The following is a 20,826-nucleotide window of genomic DNA, read 5'->3' as shown; positions in this document are numbered from 1 at the left end:
CTCAGCCCTTCCACTAACTCAGGGAGTTGCACAAAATGAGTGCACCACAACTAAGGTGGGTCAGAGTTTGTCTGGGGCTTACCAGGGAAGGACAGCTCTGCTTTATGGTGGGGGGAGGGAGAGGGAGAGAGGACAGAAACTGCTGTAGAAAAGGTGCTCAGTTGCCAGCTTTGAAGCAATGACTCACCCCCGCCACCCCAGGAATGTGAGGTGCAAAGGGCATAAAGGTACGAAACCTGGTTGGGGCAAGTCTCTTTGTTCCACACAGCGAGTAAGCCAGCACCCATCCTCCCTCCCCTAGTGGAGGCAAATGGCAGGATGGGTTAGGACCTGCTGTGGGCATTATGCTAGTCACTCCTTTTAAATGGGGACTGGGAAGGAATTTTTCCCGCACTACCTGAACTGGCTTCGGTGCAGTGAGGTTTTTTCTCCTTCCCCACAGCGGGTGTGAGGGAGGACCTTTCCTGGTGAGAAGAAAAGGTGGTAGGCCACATGCCGCAACTTATTTTGTAAGGTTGGGTGGATGTCCAGTGCAGGTACTCCATAGGGAAGGCAGCCAGTGACCAGATAAATGGTCAGGTAAAGGACTTAAAAGGAGGTACTGGATAAAGGAACAGAATGGGGAAGGGGGTTGGGGACTCCCTTGATTGGTATGGCAGGGAGCCAAACCCTCCCCCGCCCCTTCTCATAGCCCTCCTTAACCCTCTTACGAGGGTGGTCGATGGTAAGGTACAAGCCAAGCCATAGGTCAGCTGGGGGACCTGGATGGAAACAAAAGGGGGGGAGTGAAGCCCCAGAGAATTGATTTGAATAAGCATGGATTAAATAAAGAGGGCCTGGTGGAAGCCCCGGAGAATTGATTTGAATAAGCATGGATTTGCCTGCACTGTACACTTTATCTGCCAGGTAGTCCCAGACACCTATATATTAAAGTTGCGGCCCAATTAAAATCCATTGCAAGTGTCTCCTGTCCTTCTTGTGGTGTACCCAGACAATGGCAATAAAGTCCTTCCTAAGCACAAAGGTTTGTATTCCTTCAAATAATGCTGTAATTACAATGCTGATTCACAGCTACGTCACAGCTCTCGTAGACTATTATTTACGTTGCACAGGGATAAACAAGATGACTTATTTCTGATTTAGGTGACCCTATCAGACAGCACAATATATCGCAAAATTTGGGATGGAGCAGTCAATCTCTAAGTCCTGCAAAATCTTACATAGTAGCTCTGACACTATTGCATACAACCATTATACATTTGGTACAGTAATGTCTAAATAAATCAACAGTTCTGGTACTATGGAACCTAGTAGTCTATAGAGCAGCTTCTGTCTCAGTACTGAGACAGAATGCTGGCTGGCAGTTGTAGCTTATTCCAGGACTTTTAGGATTTCCAGAGACTTGTTTTGTTAACCAATTAATCTAAAAAGTTGAAAACTAATTTCTACACCTTCCATGGATGCTCCATGGATGTCTTTTTTAGATTTTTTGTTTGTTTTTGTTTTTAGTGTCAATTCAACATGAGCAAAATTGCGGACAACTCCAAAGTTGGAGGGGTAGCAGACACATAGAAGAGCAGAATGAAGGTGCCCCGGGGAAATTACAGCAGTGGCAGCTGCAAGCTATGAGGTGGGATTTGTGATACGCAGTAATTCTACATCCAAGGAAAGGAACCAAGGATGTACAGTAAGCTGACAAATTGATTGTAATTATGAAGCTTTGTATTTCATAATTTAATGGATTTTCATACTTTTGCCTGTAATACAAAATGTACATAGGATTGGATGATTCAGGGGATTGGTAGTGGGGTATGGTTACCAGTTTGATTCTAGCTCATGTAAGTAATGACTAAAAACTGGTATCGTCTGATGGCTATACAGTGGCCTATGTGAAATGAATTAGAAGGGACCTGAGAACTGCATTACTTTCCTAACCCAAAAGGTGAAGTTATCAAGTCAGGAGTAAAACACGTGCCTGTTATGGAGAAGGATGTGCAACTGCTGCCTGTTTCATGGATATTTCTAGACCTGCCAACCTGGCACCAAAATCAGGGAGAAAACAAAAACAGTGCAGTAACAGACAAAAGCAATAGAAAGCTGTACATATAAAAACTGAACAGCACAAATATCTTCTGGATATATATACGTGAGGCTCTGAATCAGGTTTGGGAGAAAGGTGTAGAATACATAGCTGGCCTCTCAGAATGAGCAGATAGCACACACAACTATTGCTTACATCAATATTTCCTACAACTGTGTAGACAGAAAAAATTAGTCATTTATTTACTAATGATGCTGAGAGGCAAAACTGATATAATTAAACTTCTACAGGCTCCCATGAGAAAACAAGAAGTCACTACTCCTACAAGTGGATGAGAATCAGGGAAGAGAAAGAGTCCCAGTTAAATTACCTCACTTTTAAGCCCATGTGGTGGTGTCTCCATCTTGTGAGAAGACTCTGAAAGTCACAATTAAGAGGTATGTTTTCAAAGTGCAATTTGCAGGTTTAAGCTATATAACTTATCTACTACTGAAGAGCCACAGACAGTTCACACTGTAGTTCACAGCCATGGCATTATTTTCACTAGCAAAACTGGAAGATGACAACTAGGGATATAATAAATATCTACTGGCTCTACTGATCAGGAGAAGCTTTATCACTCAGCTGGGGCACATCTGGGAAAAAAGTCATTCAGGTGCATCTCTAGCATCCCATTCAATTAACATATCATTAAAAAATGGTTTTGTCCCCTCTCAGCATGCTGTGTTACCTGATAAGTCAATATATTTTCAACATAGATTTAAATGCAAAAAACAGTAAAATGTCTTCTTTGTGAACCATAAAACAGCCCTAGTTAAAAGCTATTTTTAAACTTTTAAAATAATTACATTACGGGCCATTTGCAGATCTCATACAAATTTCTTACTGTATATTTAGAACTTACATGCACTTTCAAACAAATTATTTGTTTTAAATAATTTTAAAAATTAAGAGCAAAATGGGCCTCTACAATTACCCCTGCAATTGTGTGTGTATAAATTCCACAGTTGCACATCAAAATCAAGTAACTGTAAACCCAGTTACGAGTGTTGTGTATGAATGTATCTTCGACCTGCAAATGAAGAATTTACAAAGGCAGACTCTGTGGGGCCTGTTTCAAAATGTGGTCTGAAATTTCCTCTGTGTGTTCTCTTCAGTATTACTCTGCTATTTTTTACCCAAATTTTTCTTTCTATGAACACAGGAATTCACACACCAGCTCAGACCACTGGTCCACCTAGTCTAGAATCTTTCCTCTGACAGTGGCCAGTCAGAGGACAATGCAAGAAATCTGGTAGTGGATAATTATGGAATAATCTGTCCACTCCAGTTAGTTAGTAGTTGGTTTACTCCCTGAAGTACATATCCCATTTTTATTCTATCTAATATAACTGAAGGTGTTCTCATTATCCACACGTGTAGTCTTTTTGTAATCCTCCCAAGCACTGATATCTTGACTCAATATCTTGTGGCAATGAGTTCCAAAGTCTAATATTACACCGTGAAAAAGTATTTCCTTTTATCCATTTTTAATTTGTTGTCTTTTGATTTCATTAATGTCCCCTTATTCTCACATTATGGGAAAGCTCAAACAGAAGAGCCCAATTTTACCTTTACTACACCATTATTCATACACCTTTCTGACATCTCTATCTAAATGTAACAGTCCAACTATGTTCAGTCTCTCCTCATATAGCAGTCTCTCTGTGTCATTTTGGTCATCCATCTATAAACACTTTCTATTTCTTCTATATCTCTTTTGAGGTGGATAACTAGAACTGCATACTGTAACACAGGTGAAAACATACCATTGATTCACATAGTGGTATTATGATACTTCCAGTATTATTTTTATCCTATTCTTTATACTTTTTAACACCTTGTTTGCTTTTTGACCACTGCTGTACAGGTAGCAGAGGTTTTCATTATGTAGCCCAACTTTTTCCTGAGTGGTTATAGTTAATTTAGAACTCAGCAAGTTGTTCACAATTATTCCTTTCAATGAGCACCACCTTGCTTTTTTCAACATTGAATTTAATCTACCTCCATATTACCAGTTCAGCTTAGCTTTGTAAGATCCCTCTGAAATTCTTCAGTTTTCTCTGGCCTTTACTAATCTGAATAATTGTTGGTTACCTGAATATTTTTCCCCCTCACTGTTCACTCCCAATTCCAATCATTAATAAAAACTGTAACAAAATTCTAAATATATTAAACAAATCAGATTTGAGGCTGGGACCTCAGGACACCTCACAATTAAGCTTTTTTCCCTGTTTAAAAGTGATAATTTATTTTGATTCTATTTTCTACTCTCTCTCAGCAACTATCCTCCTTTATTGCTTCCAAGAAGTTCTGCAGCTCTACCAATTCATGGTCAGTGTTCCTACTTCTAATATTCTGAAATAATATTTTGTTACTTGTTTTTATGTCTGGCTATTTGCTATATAAATTCCACGTTAGCCCTCCTAATAGGGAAGTATTTTTAAAACATTTTATTAAGAAAACGTTACAATCAAACGCTAACATACTATACTGCAATTACTTATTTAGGACCAGGTTAATATTTAAAGAACCTGGCTAAAGATTCTGGTTTGCTGGCTGGAGACCCCTCCTCTGCTGAGCATCCCAAAAAAGGGTGACAATTTCTAAATACATATCCTATTTTTGGTGCTTCTCTTGTCTATGTACTTGATAGGTAAGCTTTTCTGTTCCAAGGGCTGTCTACATTTTACTATGCCGAAATTTCATAGGAGGAGGGGTCACATTTTTTCCAATAACATGCAATTCAAAGTCTAGCACCTAACAATAAGAAGAAAATTAATGTGCTCTGTTTAAAATGCAGATGTTTTACTGGAGCATTAAGTAAGCAGGTCAAGGGATCTCTAGGAAGCCAATATTTTGTCATAAAATGAATCTCTTTAATGAATCTCTTTAATAATTTCCATCCAAAACTGTCTAATTTCTACGCACAACCACCACATGTGCAAGTATGTTCCCCTTTCCCCAATCGGAGAATCTGGCAGAGGTGAGAGGTGAGAGGTGAGAGGAAGCAGCTAAGCAAATTCCTGGAGCATCCTAGTGGCAAGTGCCCAGTGCAGGTAATCGTTCAGTAGGGGTCTGGTTCCCTGATAAACCAGAATTGGAAGCAGATTAGGAGACGGCACCTGCTAAATTAGGTAGGGAATGGGGTTGGGGTTCCTAATGACTGGTATAGGGAGGATACAATCCTCTCTTCCTTTCCCTCTTAGCCCTCAGATAAGGGAGGACAGTGGGGTCTCAGCAATGGTACTGAGACCTAGCCAACAGAGTAGGGGGCTGATCGCATCCCTCCCCCACGTTGAATGGATTACAAAGAAGGGATGGGCTGCACTGGATGAGTTATTACAATATAATTCCCAGATGTGTTACTTTATAAAGTTGTGGCCTACATAAACCACATTTCTGATGTCTTGTCTTCCTTTCATCCTGAAGTGTATGGGACAAATCATTTAGCTTCTCTACAATACCCTTATCCTCCTGTAGTGATTCCTTTATTCCCAGGAACTCCAGCAGCCCTACCAATTCACTCCCAAGTGATCCCTTTACTCCCAAGAAGTCCAACAGCCCTACCAATTTCACACTCCTGCTTCTAATAGTCTTAAATAATTTCTTTTTTATTTGTTTTTACATCTGCCTATTTGTAGTTCAAATGGATGTTAGCCCTCCTAATTTCCATATTACATAACACCTGTCAGCACAGTCTCTGCTCCATTCTATTTGTTGGTTATTTGTGTCACTGGGATTGGGGTTTTGGTTTTGTGAAGGATTCCTTTTTGTCTTGAATAACTCTTTGAATGTTGCCACTTAGCCATGCTTGTTTTTTCCTTGACTTCCTGCACACTTCTTTTGTTTTGAGTTATATGCATACCTTCTGTGAATCCGGTATGGAATGCTTATGTAGCCTTCATGCTGAGTCTATGAACGGACAGATGATTCCAATACTTCTTGTGAGACATAAACTCAAGAGTTAGTACAGTTAATATGGTTATCTAATTTTTCAGCCATGCTGATTCTAAAAACATTACTCGCCAAACAAATACACCACATCTTAGACCATCAGAATGGGAGGAACAAAAATATTCACATCTCATCATCTTAAGAGGCTTGCCCCAGTGACCCTGATAACTGATTTCTAGAATATTTTCTTGTTTTCTTTTAGCTATGAATTGTCTTTTAGTTTTTGTCTAAACTGGGCCACTTGTAGGAAATGCTTCCTTTGTTTATTCAAAGACCACCCAAAGAAAACAAATGATGTTAACTTCCCAGTCTATGAAACTTTAAGAAATTTTTTCTGTCTTTTTCCATTTTTTTAAATGACTTCCTCTTCTAGATGTTACCATACTTATAACTTTTACTTCAGAGGGAAACTGAGTTATTCATATTACTACTACTCTAACAATTAGCCAGCAAGGGGATGGAGATATGGCAGTGGAATGTCTGTACATGTACAGTGCCCTACTGTATTTACTATCTCCACACAGAACTGCCTTTGTTGCATTGTTCTCCATACTTATGGATCTATAAGTACATTAAAAACGATAACGATTTGGATATGTGAACAACCTTGTACTGAAAATCCTTTTCTGCGTGTAACCTATAGTTCACATTAAAAAGTTTGCTATAAGGCTGTCAGAAATGTAATGAACTTCCAGAAATACACTTCACAGCCAATTCCCAAAAGGTATATACCATATACATGTCGAAAAAGCTTGGAGGGATGCAACTGCCAGCTCTGAGTGGGTTTCATAGCTAGCATGCTCCCCAAAGACACATCACAATTAAAATAAAGTTTTTAAAATTGTGCCAGCCCTCTCATGAAATATCATAGCACTGGTCTATAGGGGACTATTGGTCAGTGTAGCAGTAGCTTATTTGCTTCTTCTGACTGGCTTTGGAGTGGATACACACTGCTGGCATATGTCTTAATAGCCACTGAAAAACAGCTTTTAAAAGTACTTTTGCTTGTGATCAGAGGAAGCCAGTTGTTCGGCTGCATAAACTTTCTGTTCAGATTGAAACACTCAATCTTCCATGTTCACATGGGTTTGAATTTTCATTCAACCTATCCACATTAAAACAAGAGCTGCAGTAAACAGTCTGATATCCAAACTCTATACATATGCGCTTCCTGATGATGAGTGAATTTAAATATTTGTCATTTAGTCTCTTAATACTGTGCCACATCTCATTCTCCCCTCCTGCGCTCTTCTTCATAAAGAGATGAAATCTACACTGCCAAGGTGCAAAGAAATTCAAACTCACCAAAGATGGAAATTAAACTGGAGATCAGAAAGAATGAGAGAAAACATAGGGAGCAGGGTCAAGGGATTAAGTATCCAGCCCCAAAAAACCCCAAACTGTGCAAGGAGAAAGTGAAACAGCAACTCACTGACATCATTTTCATTGATACCCTTTCATTACCATTGATATAATTAAACTTGATAACAGAGATATTACACACACATGCTCACGCACCCATTGAGAAGGAAGAAGAGAACATGTATAAATATTCTTTTAATTTTAATTAAATTTGTCTAATTGTTGCAGGCTTGGCAAGCTTTTAATTTTATTTTTGTATTAAAGAGCTTGCTTGCTCTCTCAAAGCTGCATTAAAACCTCTCTTTCTTTCTTTTTGAGCTTTTTGCCCCACAATTTCTATGAAATAAAATAACACAACAAAAATATTTAAATGACTATTTCCACAAACCTAAATTTGCACATGCCATTCCCTTAATTTAGGCCACTACTCACAGTATCATAATAAGAAGCATTCTGTTAAAATATGCCCACCCAGAGCTCAGTAGTCTTTGAGTGCTAGATAAAATCATTCTACGAGGCTAATGAAGACAGAAGCTCTGCCTGTAACAATATTAAGTTTGTTTTCTCTAGTGATTCGAAGAGGTAAGCAATCTGTCAGTAATACATTGAGTGAAATTACTTGTCTTGTAGGAATTCCCGCTGACAGTCACTCACTCACAGTGCTGACCCAAACACCTACCTGCTGACAAACAAATTACAGTGTCTACCTTTGAAAAGGTAACTGGCTGATTTTAATTTTGATTGGTCTCACTGAATCTCTTTCGTGTTTACCCAATTCCCATTCTTCGTTGGGTTAAAAAAGAAAGGAAAATCCAATGGTTTTTGCATTTGAAAAAATTATTATTGCCTACATCCGAGAATGTTATGTCAGATAAAACTGCTAAAGTGTGTCTAGCCAACATTAAGAGTGGCAGCTCTGCCAGTGACTGACTGGGTGAGTGAACACATTACCGAGACAGCATTGTAGGAATTAATTTTCTTCAATAAAGAGATTTTTAAGGCTCATATATTTCACAATCTAAACATATGTCACTGTTTCATAAACAAAATAAATGGATTAAAATAATACATTACCAATATGCTGACACATGGAGATATTTTAATTAGAAATATTTACGCTGTGTGATATTTAACTGCTATATTTGCTGAAGAGGAGCATGCATCATTTAATAAGAAGACATAAGGCAGGTATATCACTTTACATGATGTGGTAACAGAGTGGGACCAAATCACCTTCTGTCAATGCTAAGACCATCTGACCACATTAGCCTCAATAAAAAATTGCTTTAAGGTTACAACATATAGAGGAAACTTCATAAAGAGAGGCAGTCCACTAAAACAACTTTTTCATTGAAATAATAAGTCACTAAGACTCTAGTTCAAGAGAATAATATTTCTTCATAAACAGCCACATTTAACGTCTTAGCTATTTAAAGTCTATATTTACATGACTGTCGCATTACATTGGCCTCTTTCCTGCACATTCTTCTTGACTTACTTTAAGGACCAGCACTAAAATAGCTGAGGAAAGCAAATGTCAACTGTGTTCTGAAATTTATATGTGTGAGAGAATTGGTATAAGTAGAAATGTAATATATTGTTTACTGTACTGAGTGCCCTCTGTTCTCTAGAGGTCAAAAGCACTGTAACCTCAGAGTTACAGTTTCTGATTGTTCCCAGGGTTAAATACATTATCAAAATTAATGGTTCAAACCCCTCAACCTTCAGATATATGAGTATTCATGCCTCCATCTGCTGAACTGTTCAACTAAAAATAGCATTCTTTGGCCTTCACTCTACTAATATTGTGCCCCTGAGGCACACTGTGCAATGCTTCAGCAGTGCATTGGATCTGCACCCAGCGGTGTAACAAAAGGTCATTTACTTTGTCTGCAATTAGGAAGAAAGATAAAAGAGGAAGAATAGAAATAGACAAATGTGTATTTGTTTACAATTTTAAAACTCTTTCTCTTTACTTGATTATAAAACCTTCAGGCTTCCAGAACACAGCTGCAACCATAGTTAAGACTTGCCAAGGCTCATTAATGTTATAAGTGATAAACTTTGAAGGACAAATTACACAACTAGATCAGGAGAAAAAGTTATGAACCATAGGTTTTATGGAGCTCACTTTGTTTAGGAATAACTCCAGCTAACATAATTGTAATGCTTCATTACTATCAACAGTTTATCAGAAATTGTTGACAGAGTTGCGACATTTCCTTCTTTACCATATAAACTGCTTTGTAGAAATACCCAAAAATGAAAGCAGATTTTTAAACAATAAAGAACACGCTGTAACATTTTTCCTCTTTTTGGGGGGACTTTGCACAAGATTTAATGCAGTCAGGTCTGCTGGGACAGCTGAGTTGTGTGTCAACTAAGCTGATACAAGATTTCCTAGTAATAGGACTGCCAGGACTGCTGTGAAAGCTTGCACATGAGCCTACAGGAGATTTTGATTAAATGAGTTCAAACTTTTAAAAAGTAGAAAGAAAAAATCAAGGCGGCAAGAAAGAAGAGGGATTAAGATAAGGATATGAAAAGAAGCAGTGAGGAGAAATGATTTGCAAGTTTCATCACTCTCACTAATTAGAGCAACAGGCATGTGTTGTACAGATTCACCAGCAATGGTACACAACCACTATGCATACCTGCCACATGTGTATGTGGTACTGTATTTGCAAACTACCCAGCAGACAGCAGATTTGGATGGATTCATTCACATATGCTTGAAGCTGAAAAGGTGAACATAAACACCTTGAAATCGTGCAACACAGATTGCCATGAACACATCAGTCCAGCGCTCTGCTCGCTGCACTGACTCCCCACTGAATACACACCAGTCCCAAGTCTCCGCCATGATATTTAGAACTCTCCATAGCTACATCTACACCTGAGTTTTAAAGAGTTTTTTATTTTTTTATTTTATTTTACAATGAGATAGCTAAGGTTGTAAAAACATAGTGTATACAGGGCAAGGTGTAGCTTTACTTCAGTGTAACTGTTCACGGTGAACCTTTTTTGCTAGTGTACGTCTGGCCCATAGGATTGGTCCTAGTTACCTGAGAGATCTCTTGTGCCCCTGAAGGTGGGTCACTTGTGGTGGCGTGTAGAGTTCAGACCTGCACACCCAGCTAGCACAGGTATAAATAATGGGGTAGACGGTGAGACACTGGGCTTGTCTTCATTACAGTTTTTTAACAGGATAAGCCACAAATGTGTGTAATCTGGAACAAGTATATGAGGAGGATCTGCACTAGCCTTTACAAATGTTTTAATTACCTTGAGTTAATTGGCAATCAATTAATCCATTGTTACAACACAGGCCTTCTGTGTGAAGTAGCTGCTATTATTATGTGTTGTGGCTGGAGAGTTCAAAGGTTTACATTTATAGCAATGAAGTGCTCTCAATGCTGGTCAGAACAGAGAGCTACCTGCTGTATCTAGGAGCAGGCTCTAGTTTGTGAATGTAAAATTAAAAATAAAAGCACTTGTTTCACACAAACTCTCCTTGCACTAAACACCAGTTATTCTACATTTTGTACTTGTGCATTTGATTTTTCCTTCCTAATACAGTCCTTGTCTTTACTGAATGTTGCCTTGGTGATTTCAGACCAATTCTCCAATTTATCAAGGTCCTTTTGAATTCTAATCCTGTCCTCCAAAATGCTACCAACCCCTCTCAGCTTGGTGTCATCTGCTAATTTTATAAACATACTCTGCATTTTCAAAGTCATTTGTGAAAATATTGAATAGTACCAAGCCAGTACCCTGTGGGACACTACTAGATATATCCTCCCAATTTGACAGTGAACCATTGATAACTACTCTTTGAGATGACAGGTTTCAGAGTAACAGCCGTGTTAGTCTGTGTTCACAAAAAGAAAAGGAGTACTTGTGGCACCTTAGAGACTAACCAATTTATTTGAGCATAAGCTTTCGTGAGCTACAGCTCACTTCATTGGATGATTCATTGCATCCGATGAAGTGAGCTGTAGCTCACGAAAGCTTATGCTCAAATAAATTGGTTAGTCTCTAAGGTGCCACAAGTACTCCTTTTCTCTTTGAGATGAGTTTCTCAAACAGCTGTACGCCCACTTTATAGTGGTTTCATCTACACCACATTTCCCAAGTTTGCTTATAAGAATGTCATGTGGAATTGTGTCAAAAACTGTCTTAAGATCAAGATAAATCATGTCTACCACTTCCTCTCTATCCTTTTGGGTTGGTTCAGCATGATTTGTTCTTGACATATCCATGTTGGCGATCATTTATCAAGTGATCATACTCTTAGGTGATTGTTTAATAAATTGTTCCAGTATCTTTCCAGGTATCCAAGTTAGGCTGACTTGTCTATAATTGCCTGGCTTCTCTTTGTTCCTGTTTTTAAAGGCTAATAATTTGGTGTGCAAATCATTTTCACATGACATTTACTTCCATATATGGTGAAAACAAATAAATGACCTAGCCAGGGACCAAACCCAGAACCCTCACTGCCCCAGCATCTGAGCAGCTTAATGCATGGAAAGGTTGAGATTACATAATTACGGAAGCTGAGAGTTAGCAATTTATGAAACAGTTGTCACCATACTGTTTGAGAGAAAAAGCAACTGAAAGAAAAAGTAAAAAGAAACAACAAAGCATATTTTTCTGACATACACAATGCCCCAGCTATAGCTCATGTAACGCACTTAGAGGGAGAGAGTCAGAGGAAAATAAAGCTGGAAAAGATCTCTGAACATATCTCCTGACAACTGGTCATATAATTAAAAAAAATTATTCATTCAGTTGACATACAACACACAGTACAAAGTCATAATGTTGTCTTTCTTTCACAGCATGCTGTTATATTTTCAGTGTGGTAAGTATATAAGGTGTTAATTCTTCTGGGCTATGCTTAAAAAATTATTTAACATTCAGACTATTATTTAGCATACAGCTGGTTAGTGGTTAGCAGTTTTCTTCTAAAGTGTTGGCTTCTGTCCCACATTTTTTTGTTCTGGCACATACCTGGAGCTGTAAAGGGCTGAGTCCAGAAGCAGCAGCAGCTGCCATTGTTGATGGAATGAACTGCACAGGGTAGTTATCACCTGTCGAGGAGAACAATGCATACAGGTTTAGACAATGAGCAGAGAATAGCAGCAGGCAAGTGCAAACATGGACCTCGCATTGCCTGTGCTCCACAACGCTGCTCTAAGCCCTACAACACTCCTCTAAGCTCAAACATCTGCAAAAACAAAAGGTTTAGCTGGGCACAGACTTGCAGTGCTACCTTGGAACTTTTTGTTACCAGATAGCTGGTAGGCAAACTGGCAAAACATAAATGTGACGCTCATGTTTTTTATTAAAAGGAGTAAATGTGCAATTCAAGCATGTACACTCTATTACATATCATAAAACATATCCGTACTTATGATAAAGTTTAATGACTTTCAAAAATACTGATTGAATTATATAATATGGTCTAGATCTTGGAGCTAGGGCCCAATCCTGAGATCTACTGAGTACCCTCTAAAGATAATGGCAGATGCAGTTGTACAGAACCTCTGGGGATCAGGCCTTACAGTTTTTGTGTTCTGTTCCCTGCTCTGTCATTTACTCAATGTGTGACAAGTTCTGGAACTTCTCTGTGACCTAAGTTTTCTCATCTCTAAAATGAGGGTGGCAATACCTCCTCATTTCAAAGGGCTGCTGTGAGGATTAACCGGTATTGGTAAAGTGCTTTGAGATGCCCATATGAAAGGTATTTTAATCATAGCAGATTTTTTTATTGAAAAGATTATATGAAAACTTCACAGCTTGTGAACAGCACAAAAACTTAATTTCTACATAGCATTTTAGATCTCAACACAGGAAGGTGCTGATTACCCTCCATTTCTGAGAGCTTAAGGAACTCAGCATCCTTAGATAACTTAAATAATTGTTCATTTCAATTATGATTAATATGCTGAAAAATAAGATATGTTGTCTATCTGAAATGAGCGCTGCAACTTTGCGTATCATAACAGTCTATAGGAATTCCCACTTCAAGACACTGCAATGATCCCTGTCATACAGTAACATTAACATGCTTAGTTGAATGTGTTAGTCTCTAAGGAGCCACAAGGACTCCTCGTTCTTTTTGCGAATACAGACTAACACAGCTGCTACTCTGAAACCATGCTTAGTCAATGTAAAGGATGAAGGAATGCTGGCAAAGAAAATAGTTTAGCAGTGGAACTGTGGAACCTGTAATATAAAAATTAATACAGTGATGGATAAATTACACTATAACCATGATTTAATGGAGTATCACTTTGGCTCTGGCTCCTTATTTAAAGTCAGTGTTATGTACTCTCTCTAGGCTATATTTTAATAGGCTGCTCCTCTGAACATTTTTTATATTTATAATAATCACATTATTTTCAACTTTTTTTTTACATTGAAAGTAGAATATAATAATGAAGACACAAAGGAAAGGCATCCAGAATAATATAGTGAGGAAATTCCAAGGGCTTTTTTTTTTTCAAATATACATTAATACCTGAAGCTGTCACAAAGTCATTGGATTCGTTGGAATTGTTTACCACCTGAAGTGCTACTGTACTCAGCCAGCTCAGTGTAAATGTTAAGTTGTTTTCACTTTTTAACAAATTGTGAGTTTCTAATCCACAAGGTCTCTTTGCATCATATCCATAATACCTCATCAGACCATTGAGCACAGTATGTGCTTGTACACAGTCCAGTAACAATTGGCTTCTGATTGCATATGGAGCTCTGCTACAATGCATTCACTAACACTATATTGTGCTGGTATCCTATGGAGTAATGTTCAAAATATCTGATCTTATTTTTCCCCCTTCCATGAGGTTGATTTTAGTTTGCAGTGTTTTTTTTAAACAACAACTAAATTATTTTCTGATAGTACAAGACTGTCTCTTTATGTTTAAATAATTCTGCCAATCTCCTTGATATCTAAACTAAACTATCTGAATAAAGAATATCCTAATCTAAGTTAAATAATGTTTCTTTGGTAAATATCTTACCAGATTTAAAAAAACCCCACAAAGATGTTGAATTAATGATGCTTTAAATGGGGGGGAAAATAACCATTCAAGCTATCAGCATGGACTGTCTTGCAGAACATTTTGGAGGCATTCTTTCTTTAAATATCATGAATTATTCATTCCCGTTCCACACAGTAATCTCTCTCCCCCTCCCTCCACTTTTTAAGTTCAATACCAGTTGCTTTATTTGTATTAAAACATTTTCCATGTCAAACATATTTTAAAAAAAATCAAACTCTAAAAGAATTCCCTGCGGCACTCCTTTTTCACAGCTGTCATGCTTCTATGGTTTGAAATAGCTAGAATATATATATATATATATATATATATATATATATAGCTTCACTGTTAATTTATTAGTTTCTCTACCACACCCTGGCTCACCTGCTGCTACAAACAGTTTTTCCCTTTTCTTGATGAAAAAATATGAATTCATATTTATGGGTTTTTTAAAAAAAATACAGTGTTGTCTCTTTCTTTGGTTCAAACTTGAGCATTTTAAAGTAATCCGTGCATGGTTAAATCCTGGTATACTGTAGTATCATTATTCTGAGAACAAAACTTAATACCTCTAGAGCTAGGGAATGCTTTGCTGACACCCAGGAGTAAAGGCAGAACAAAGGTACTTTCCCTCCCCCGCACCTCAAGGAAAGCAAGCACTCAGGGCATGGACTGGTTTAAATTTTTAATTACAGAAGATACATATTTTACCCCTCTAATTTTCTCCATGCAAGAATGGATCAAGAAGCTTCTCGGTAGCTGTGTTGGCAAGAAATCAGTCAACATGTTGTAGCAATTTTTTTCAAATTTGTTTCTGGATTTGGAATGCTTGCGTGAGGACCCATTCTTCGTAGAAAGGAAGACACAACATGTTGAAACAGGTCTGCTTGAGGTACCGGTGTGTACTGGCCTTTGATAACCAGGGAGTGAGAAGAATGCCTGAAGAAGAAAATCTGAACATTCCTTCTCATTTTACAAACTGATCTCTTCAATCTTCCTGTTTTGTTGATTGTCTATTTATGTTTGGCTGCTATTGTTTATATATAAGTTGGTGTTTACAAGCCATACAAAACTTTGCCAGACTTTTGTTTCACTGTCAGATTGGGCAACATTTCTAACTGAATAAAGGCAGCACACAGTTGGACCACATTGTTCTGCAGCTAGAACAACTAAATATCTCTTACTTAGTTTTTCTTGGATTCAGCAATAAAGCTCAATTGATCGTATTCACAAGAGGAGAGGACTTGCTTTTCAGATCAAGGTTTGGTGGCCTATGAGGCAGGAAACACAGAATGGACAAGTCTGTTAGATTCATTTTCTCCTCAGTTTTGCCACTTGTCTTTGTTTTTAACACATTTTGAAAGACATATGGCTCCACTCCATCTTGCAAGATATGCCAGATATTTACTCATTTTGGTAAATTTCCTTGAAATTCTACAGACATCTGATATGGGGTTGGAAACTGACATTTGTGCATTTTCCAATGGTAATAAAGAGTCTGGGGAGAGTTTGCAGCTACCTCTACTCATTCCATCACACTGTTTGCTATTTTGCATCAGTGTAACAAAGCTGATGCCCAGTCCTATAGTCTTTGCAGAAGATGGGAGTTTTGTTTATGTAAGGACATTAGGATTAGTCAAACTGTTAATAAAGACAATAGGCTGTGGAGATCCTTTGGAGAGTCTAATCCATAAAATGGCAACAGTTGTGCTACTGTTTGGGTCAGGTATCACCAAGGCAGTGTCATATTGGGATCTTGTCCCCTCAATAAATGCAGTTGCAGTGACAAGCATTTGCCTATGGTAAAAAAGTAGAATTTGCAGGTGAAACTGTTCATCTGGCTACTACTGGTACTACTGTTAAGTCAGGTTTTATACTGAGCAACATATGTATTGGTATAGTGATTCCTGAGGCTACTGATTCATGGTTCCAACCAGGAGAAGCCAGTAGGAACCGTTAGAAGAATTTTAATGGAGTCTTATGGAATTTCCACTAGGAACAAGACTCTCATAGGTTTGTTTTAAGCACCTCTGCTACTCAAAGATGTCCAGCCATTTCACTAAGTAGACAATAAGAGCGACTCATTGAGAATACACACACAGTTTTAACATTTCAAACTACTGTTAACATTTTATGAAAGGACGTCTCCAACAACTGGAAACAGAACCAAAGTGTATCAATCAAAGATGTCAAGATGCCAGTCATTTAGATTAGCTAGGCATGTAATTTGAGGAAGTTATCATGTGTTTCCGACAAACTTTAAATGTTGTGGGAACTGTCTGAAGTTCAGTCTGATAACTATGGGTTTGAATCTCCCTTCACTTTCATCAGCTTTACACCAATGTATTTCCACTGATTTCAACAGTTATTCCTCATTTACCCCAGTGTAACAGAGGAGAATCAGCCCAAAGATGTTTTTGCTACTCACAGTGACCAGGAATAACAATTCCTATTTTTACATTTCTCCGTATTGCAAACATAATGAACAGCAAAGTGCTCCAGTTAGGCAGATAGAAGTCATTTCTCAATATTTCTAATCACAATTTGTATAAACTTTATGCATGAGGTATGAGTAATTGCTTTGAAATACACGACAGCACATTAGTCAAACAAATGCAAAATCAGGTTTCACAATCTACATCCCTTGATTTAGATAAACCCTAAACTACCCAAAGTTCCTAACTTTACTAGTCTATCTCATTACACCTCATACATCTGAAAAAGAACTGTTGCAACACATGTTTGTCAGAAGTCTCTATCTAGCAGAAATTATCCCTGGCCTTCTAAGCTACGTAGATTGCAAAAAATGGTAGTGCAGACAGCTAATGTATTCCCAAAGCAGATCATCTCCCACTCAGCCATAAACAGAAAGAAGGAGCATAGCTGCTTACAGAATGGCCTGACTCCTGTCTACAGTTAATCCATATCCTTGGTCTTTCCTTATCCTCCTTTCCCGCTCTCTCACAAGGGTCATGAAACCTGCAGGAGGTAATACCTTGACTCAGTGCAAGGAGAAGAAATCTCTTACACGCTGCCCAAATCAGTGGATCGGAAATAACTCATGCCTCAGGATAGGGCATTGCAAGGGTCTTAGTGACCATGTTCAATGATGCTCCAACCTGATAACATTCCTATAAGCCTGAACACATGTAACAGTCAAGCTAAATTCAATCCCTTATTCTGTGCTGGAGAAAGGGGGAGAATTGAATGGCTGTAGAAGTTCAGCACCTAAATTGCTGATCAATGCCAAGTGGTAAGTACAGTGCTTACCATTAAAAGGTCAGCATTTGTCCATCTGCTGATAGCACAGTTCTTCCGCTGTAATTAGAATGCAAAATAACCAGTGCAAAATAACTGTGTGGAGTCTCTTGGCAAATATTGGCTTTCTAAAAGCTGCCACTCTAAGCATCCACTGGAATATGGTGCAACCTCCATAGCCATGTACTTTGGTAGGCTCATCAAGCGCCTGCAGGTCAGTTGTCACAACAATTTTAGTTGCACAGCGCCCCCAAGTTTTAATTAATCCTGTATACAGTATAAATACTGAAAGAAATATGTATGAAAAATTAATTAAGTGATCTATGCAGCTCTGATTTCTCAATTAGTACTTACCATGCCGGAAAATTACATTATACCACTTTGAGCTACATAAGGGAGCATGGGACTTCATTTTTTCCCCTATGTATTTATTATTTTTGATGTGTGTTTGCTAGCATTGGCCTGGTTCATCTCCTGGAACTCCAATCTTTGGAAAGAAGGGCCATGCACCCATCCACCATGATTCCTGGCTGCATGCAGAAGGGAGTTCTTTTCCCAGCAGATTTTGGTAGGAACTGTAGCCTGTACATTTTGCAAAGCCTTCCTCAACCTTTCCAAGAGCAAGGCTTCACAACCACACAGAGCTTTGCTCTCTCCTTTGGGTTTTTCCATGAAAGGACTTGATCCGGCCCAGTCTTTTATAAGAATAGCTGGTTTTTTTGGTTAAGATAGTATGGAATTTGGGGCCAAATTCACAAAAGACCACACCCTTCCTTAAGCAACTAAACAAAGTATCCAGATTTTCAAAAGTGCTCCGCACTCAGTAGCTCCTGTTGTCACAAGTGGAAGCAGCTGGGAGCTGAAAACTTCTCAAAATCTGTCCCTCTGTGCTTTCCAAATGAAAAGGAGAATTAGCACAGTAAACATATCGCCTTGCCTAAATGAAAAAAGGTGGAAATTAAAAAGAAAGTGAGCAAGCAACTGGGAAGAAAAATTTTAATGTTTAAAGGGTTGTCTGTTTCTTTTCTTAACCTTCCTTTAAAAATATAAGTGAGTTTGGTGCTCAAATTAGTCTTATAGTCCTGGAGATGAAAGCACAAATAGGAGCAGTGCAAATTCCCACAAAGTTCCTCAGTCCTGACCTAGAGGAACAACCTGTAAGAAAGATAGTGAAGAAAGATAGTGTAGTTTTGTCTCCATTTTCATTATTTCGTAAACCTCTCTACTGAGATTGCCAAAAAGGGGGCAGAGGGTGGCGCTAATCAATACCAATTGTGGTGATTTTTTTTAATGATGAGAGCTGTCCAAGAGAAACTGAACTAACACAGCCAGCTACTTTAGCAATACGTGCCAGAGAACTTCATAAATACATTAAAATATAAACATGTTCGTTTCACACAAGCCACTGAACAGTGTCAGATCATAGTGACTTCTGGTTTCTACCAAGCTGAGCTGGATTCAAACCAGTAACCTACTAGTGAATAGTTTCATATCCCATTAGCAATGTCCTGAGACATCCAGGCTTCCATTTTAGTCAGTTACTTGAATATTTTAATATTTGTTATACACATTTTTTTCTTTGTTCACAAGAGTAATAAAATAGCCTGAAGCCATACTACCTTGTGTTGTGAGTTGAGAGGACAAAAGCAAAGTAGTGAGGCCTGGGGGAGTTCTAAAGAAACCTACATGCTGCAGGAAAAGGTATTGGTGATAAATAGGTGGCACTCTTCCTTTTGAGTCAGTACTGACCCAATTCACTTACACAGCCTGAAAAGACACTAGTGGAGGTGTTGTCTTTGAGATGAGAAGTCCAGGTCCTGATCATGAGTGGCCATTAAATCCCCAATTCAGGAAAGCCTCTCTAATCAGGAAAAATAAAATCAATTGGATTAAAGCAAGTGCTTTGGTGCTTTTCTGAAAGAGGGTGTATAAGAGTAAGGGTGTTAACCCTGGTGTCCTGGACAAATTTGAAGTTTGATAATTGTATTCTGCCTCTCTATGCACTTCAGCTGGAAAAGATAATCTTCGTTTTCATTTTCTGTCCCAAAATGTTGCTGTGGGCAGTTAAACAGTTACATGCCAGCGATGGCTGAATTTCAGAGGTGGATGAACTCTTCTCCCTGCATAGGTTGTGCATCAGTTTGCTAAATTTGTAAAGTGCTTTGGGATTTTTGAGGCTGAAAAAGTGAGCATAGAAGTAAGATGATTATCAGAAAGAGAACTTTTTGTTTCCAAAGAGGAATGATCCTCCTTCACCCAGAATAAAGACACAAAATGAAATGGGACAAATGGAAATGCTTGCTGAAATCCAATTTGGCACCATTTCATATAACATTTAAGCAGAGATTTTAGGCTCAATCTTACTTTTATTAAATAGGTTGTTCACATCTTATATTTTACTTTGGACTTGGACCTGTTCCTGCTGAAGTCAACTGCAAAAATCCCATTGACTTTAGTCAGAACTGGATCAATCCTTTACTTTGAAATATCACATTTAAAATCCAAAGAAAGTGTTACACTCAGATTTTGTGGTTAATATTCATCAGGTTAATATGCTAAAAAGAGCTTAGCAGGGAATATTATTAATGAGCAAAATAAGGTTGCTGCTTCTGGGCTGAGGTCACTTACAAAGAATGTACAAATGAAAATAAGGTTGTCTTTTATTTACTTAACTATCTTTTTACATTGAATTCCTTTGGCAACATGTCTTTAAACATTTAAAACCCTGTTTACAAGAAGGCTCTGAAAGTAGCTTCAAACCATTATATCCCTAATTGAATTCCCCAGGAGTCCAGTAAACTCAGAGGAATAAAGAAAGAAATCATAACATTTGCTAAATCATCTCAAAACATATTTCACTGCAAAGGTTATGTGACCTGTTACAAGTCTGAATGATAATTGGGATTGAACTACTGAAACCTTTATTATTCAGATTGAAATCAAACAGAAAGTTGCCTGTAAGAAGTATGCTAATTAAATTATACCTGCCTTTTGCTTTTATTGCTAATTAAGGGTAAGAATTTTTGCATAAAAGACAAGTATGTGTACATGCTGCAGATAAGACATACAATAAAAGAAGTATTAAGATTCAGGGTTTGCCAAATGCAAATTGGTAGGCAA

The 20,826-nt window shown here is 38.1% G+C and overlaps 1 protein-coding gene across 27 annotated transcripts in view; it reads right to left on the bottom strand.

Moving 5' to 3' along the window:
• The window catches only part of SOX6 (SRY-box transcription factor 6), a 449,851-nt gene that overhangs the window by 93,827 nt on the left and 335,198 nt on the right, over nucleotides 1–20,826 (bottom strand). For all 27 annotated transcript variants that reach the window (XM_077818342.1, XM_077818361.1, XM_077818360.1 and 24 more), the window contains one exon: nucleotides 12,413–12,492. In XM_077818342.1, the coding sequence (XP_077674468.1) occupies nucleotides 12,413–12,492 (80 nt within the window). The remainder of the gene's footprint in view (nucleotides 1–12,412; nucleotides 12,493–20,826) is intronic.

The sequence above is a fragment of the Eretmochelys imbricata genome, chromosome 6 (genome assembly GCF_965152235.1).
Source record: "Eretmochelys imbricata isolate rEreImb1 chromosome 6, rEreImb1.hap1, whole genome shotgun sequence".
Classification (NCBI taxonomy): domain Eukaryota; kingdom Metazoa; phylum Chordata; order Testudines; family Cheloniidae; genus Eretmochelys; species Eretmochelys imbricata.
Note: the sequence above shows the minus strand (reverse complement) of the source record. Positions and strands in the feature narration are given on the sequence as shown.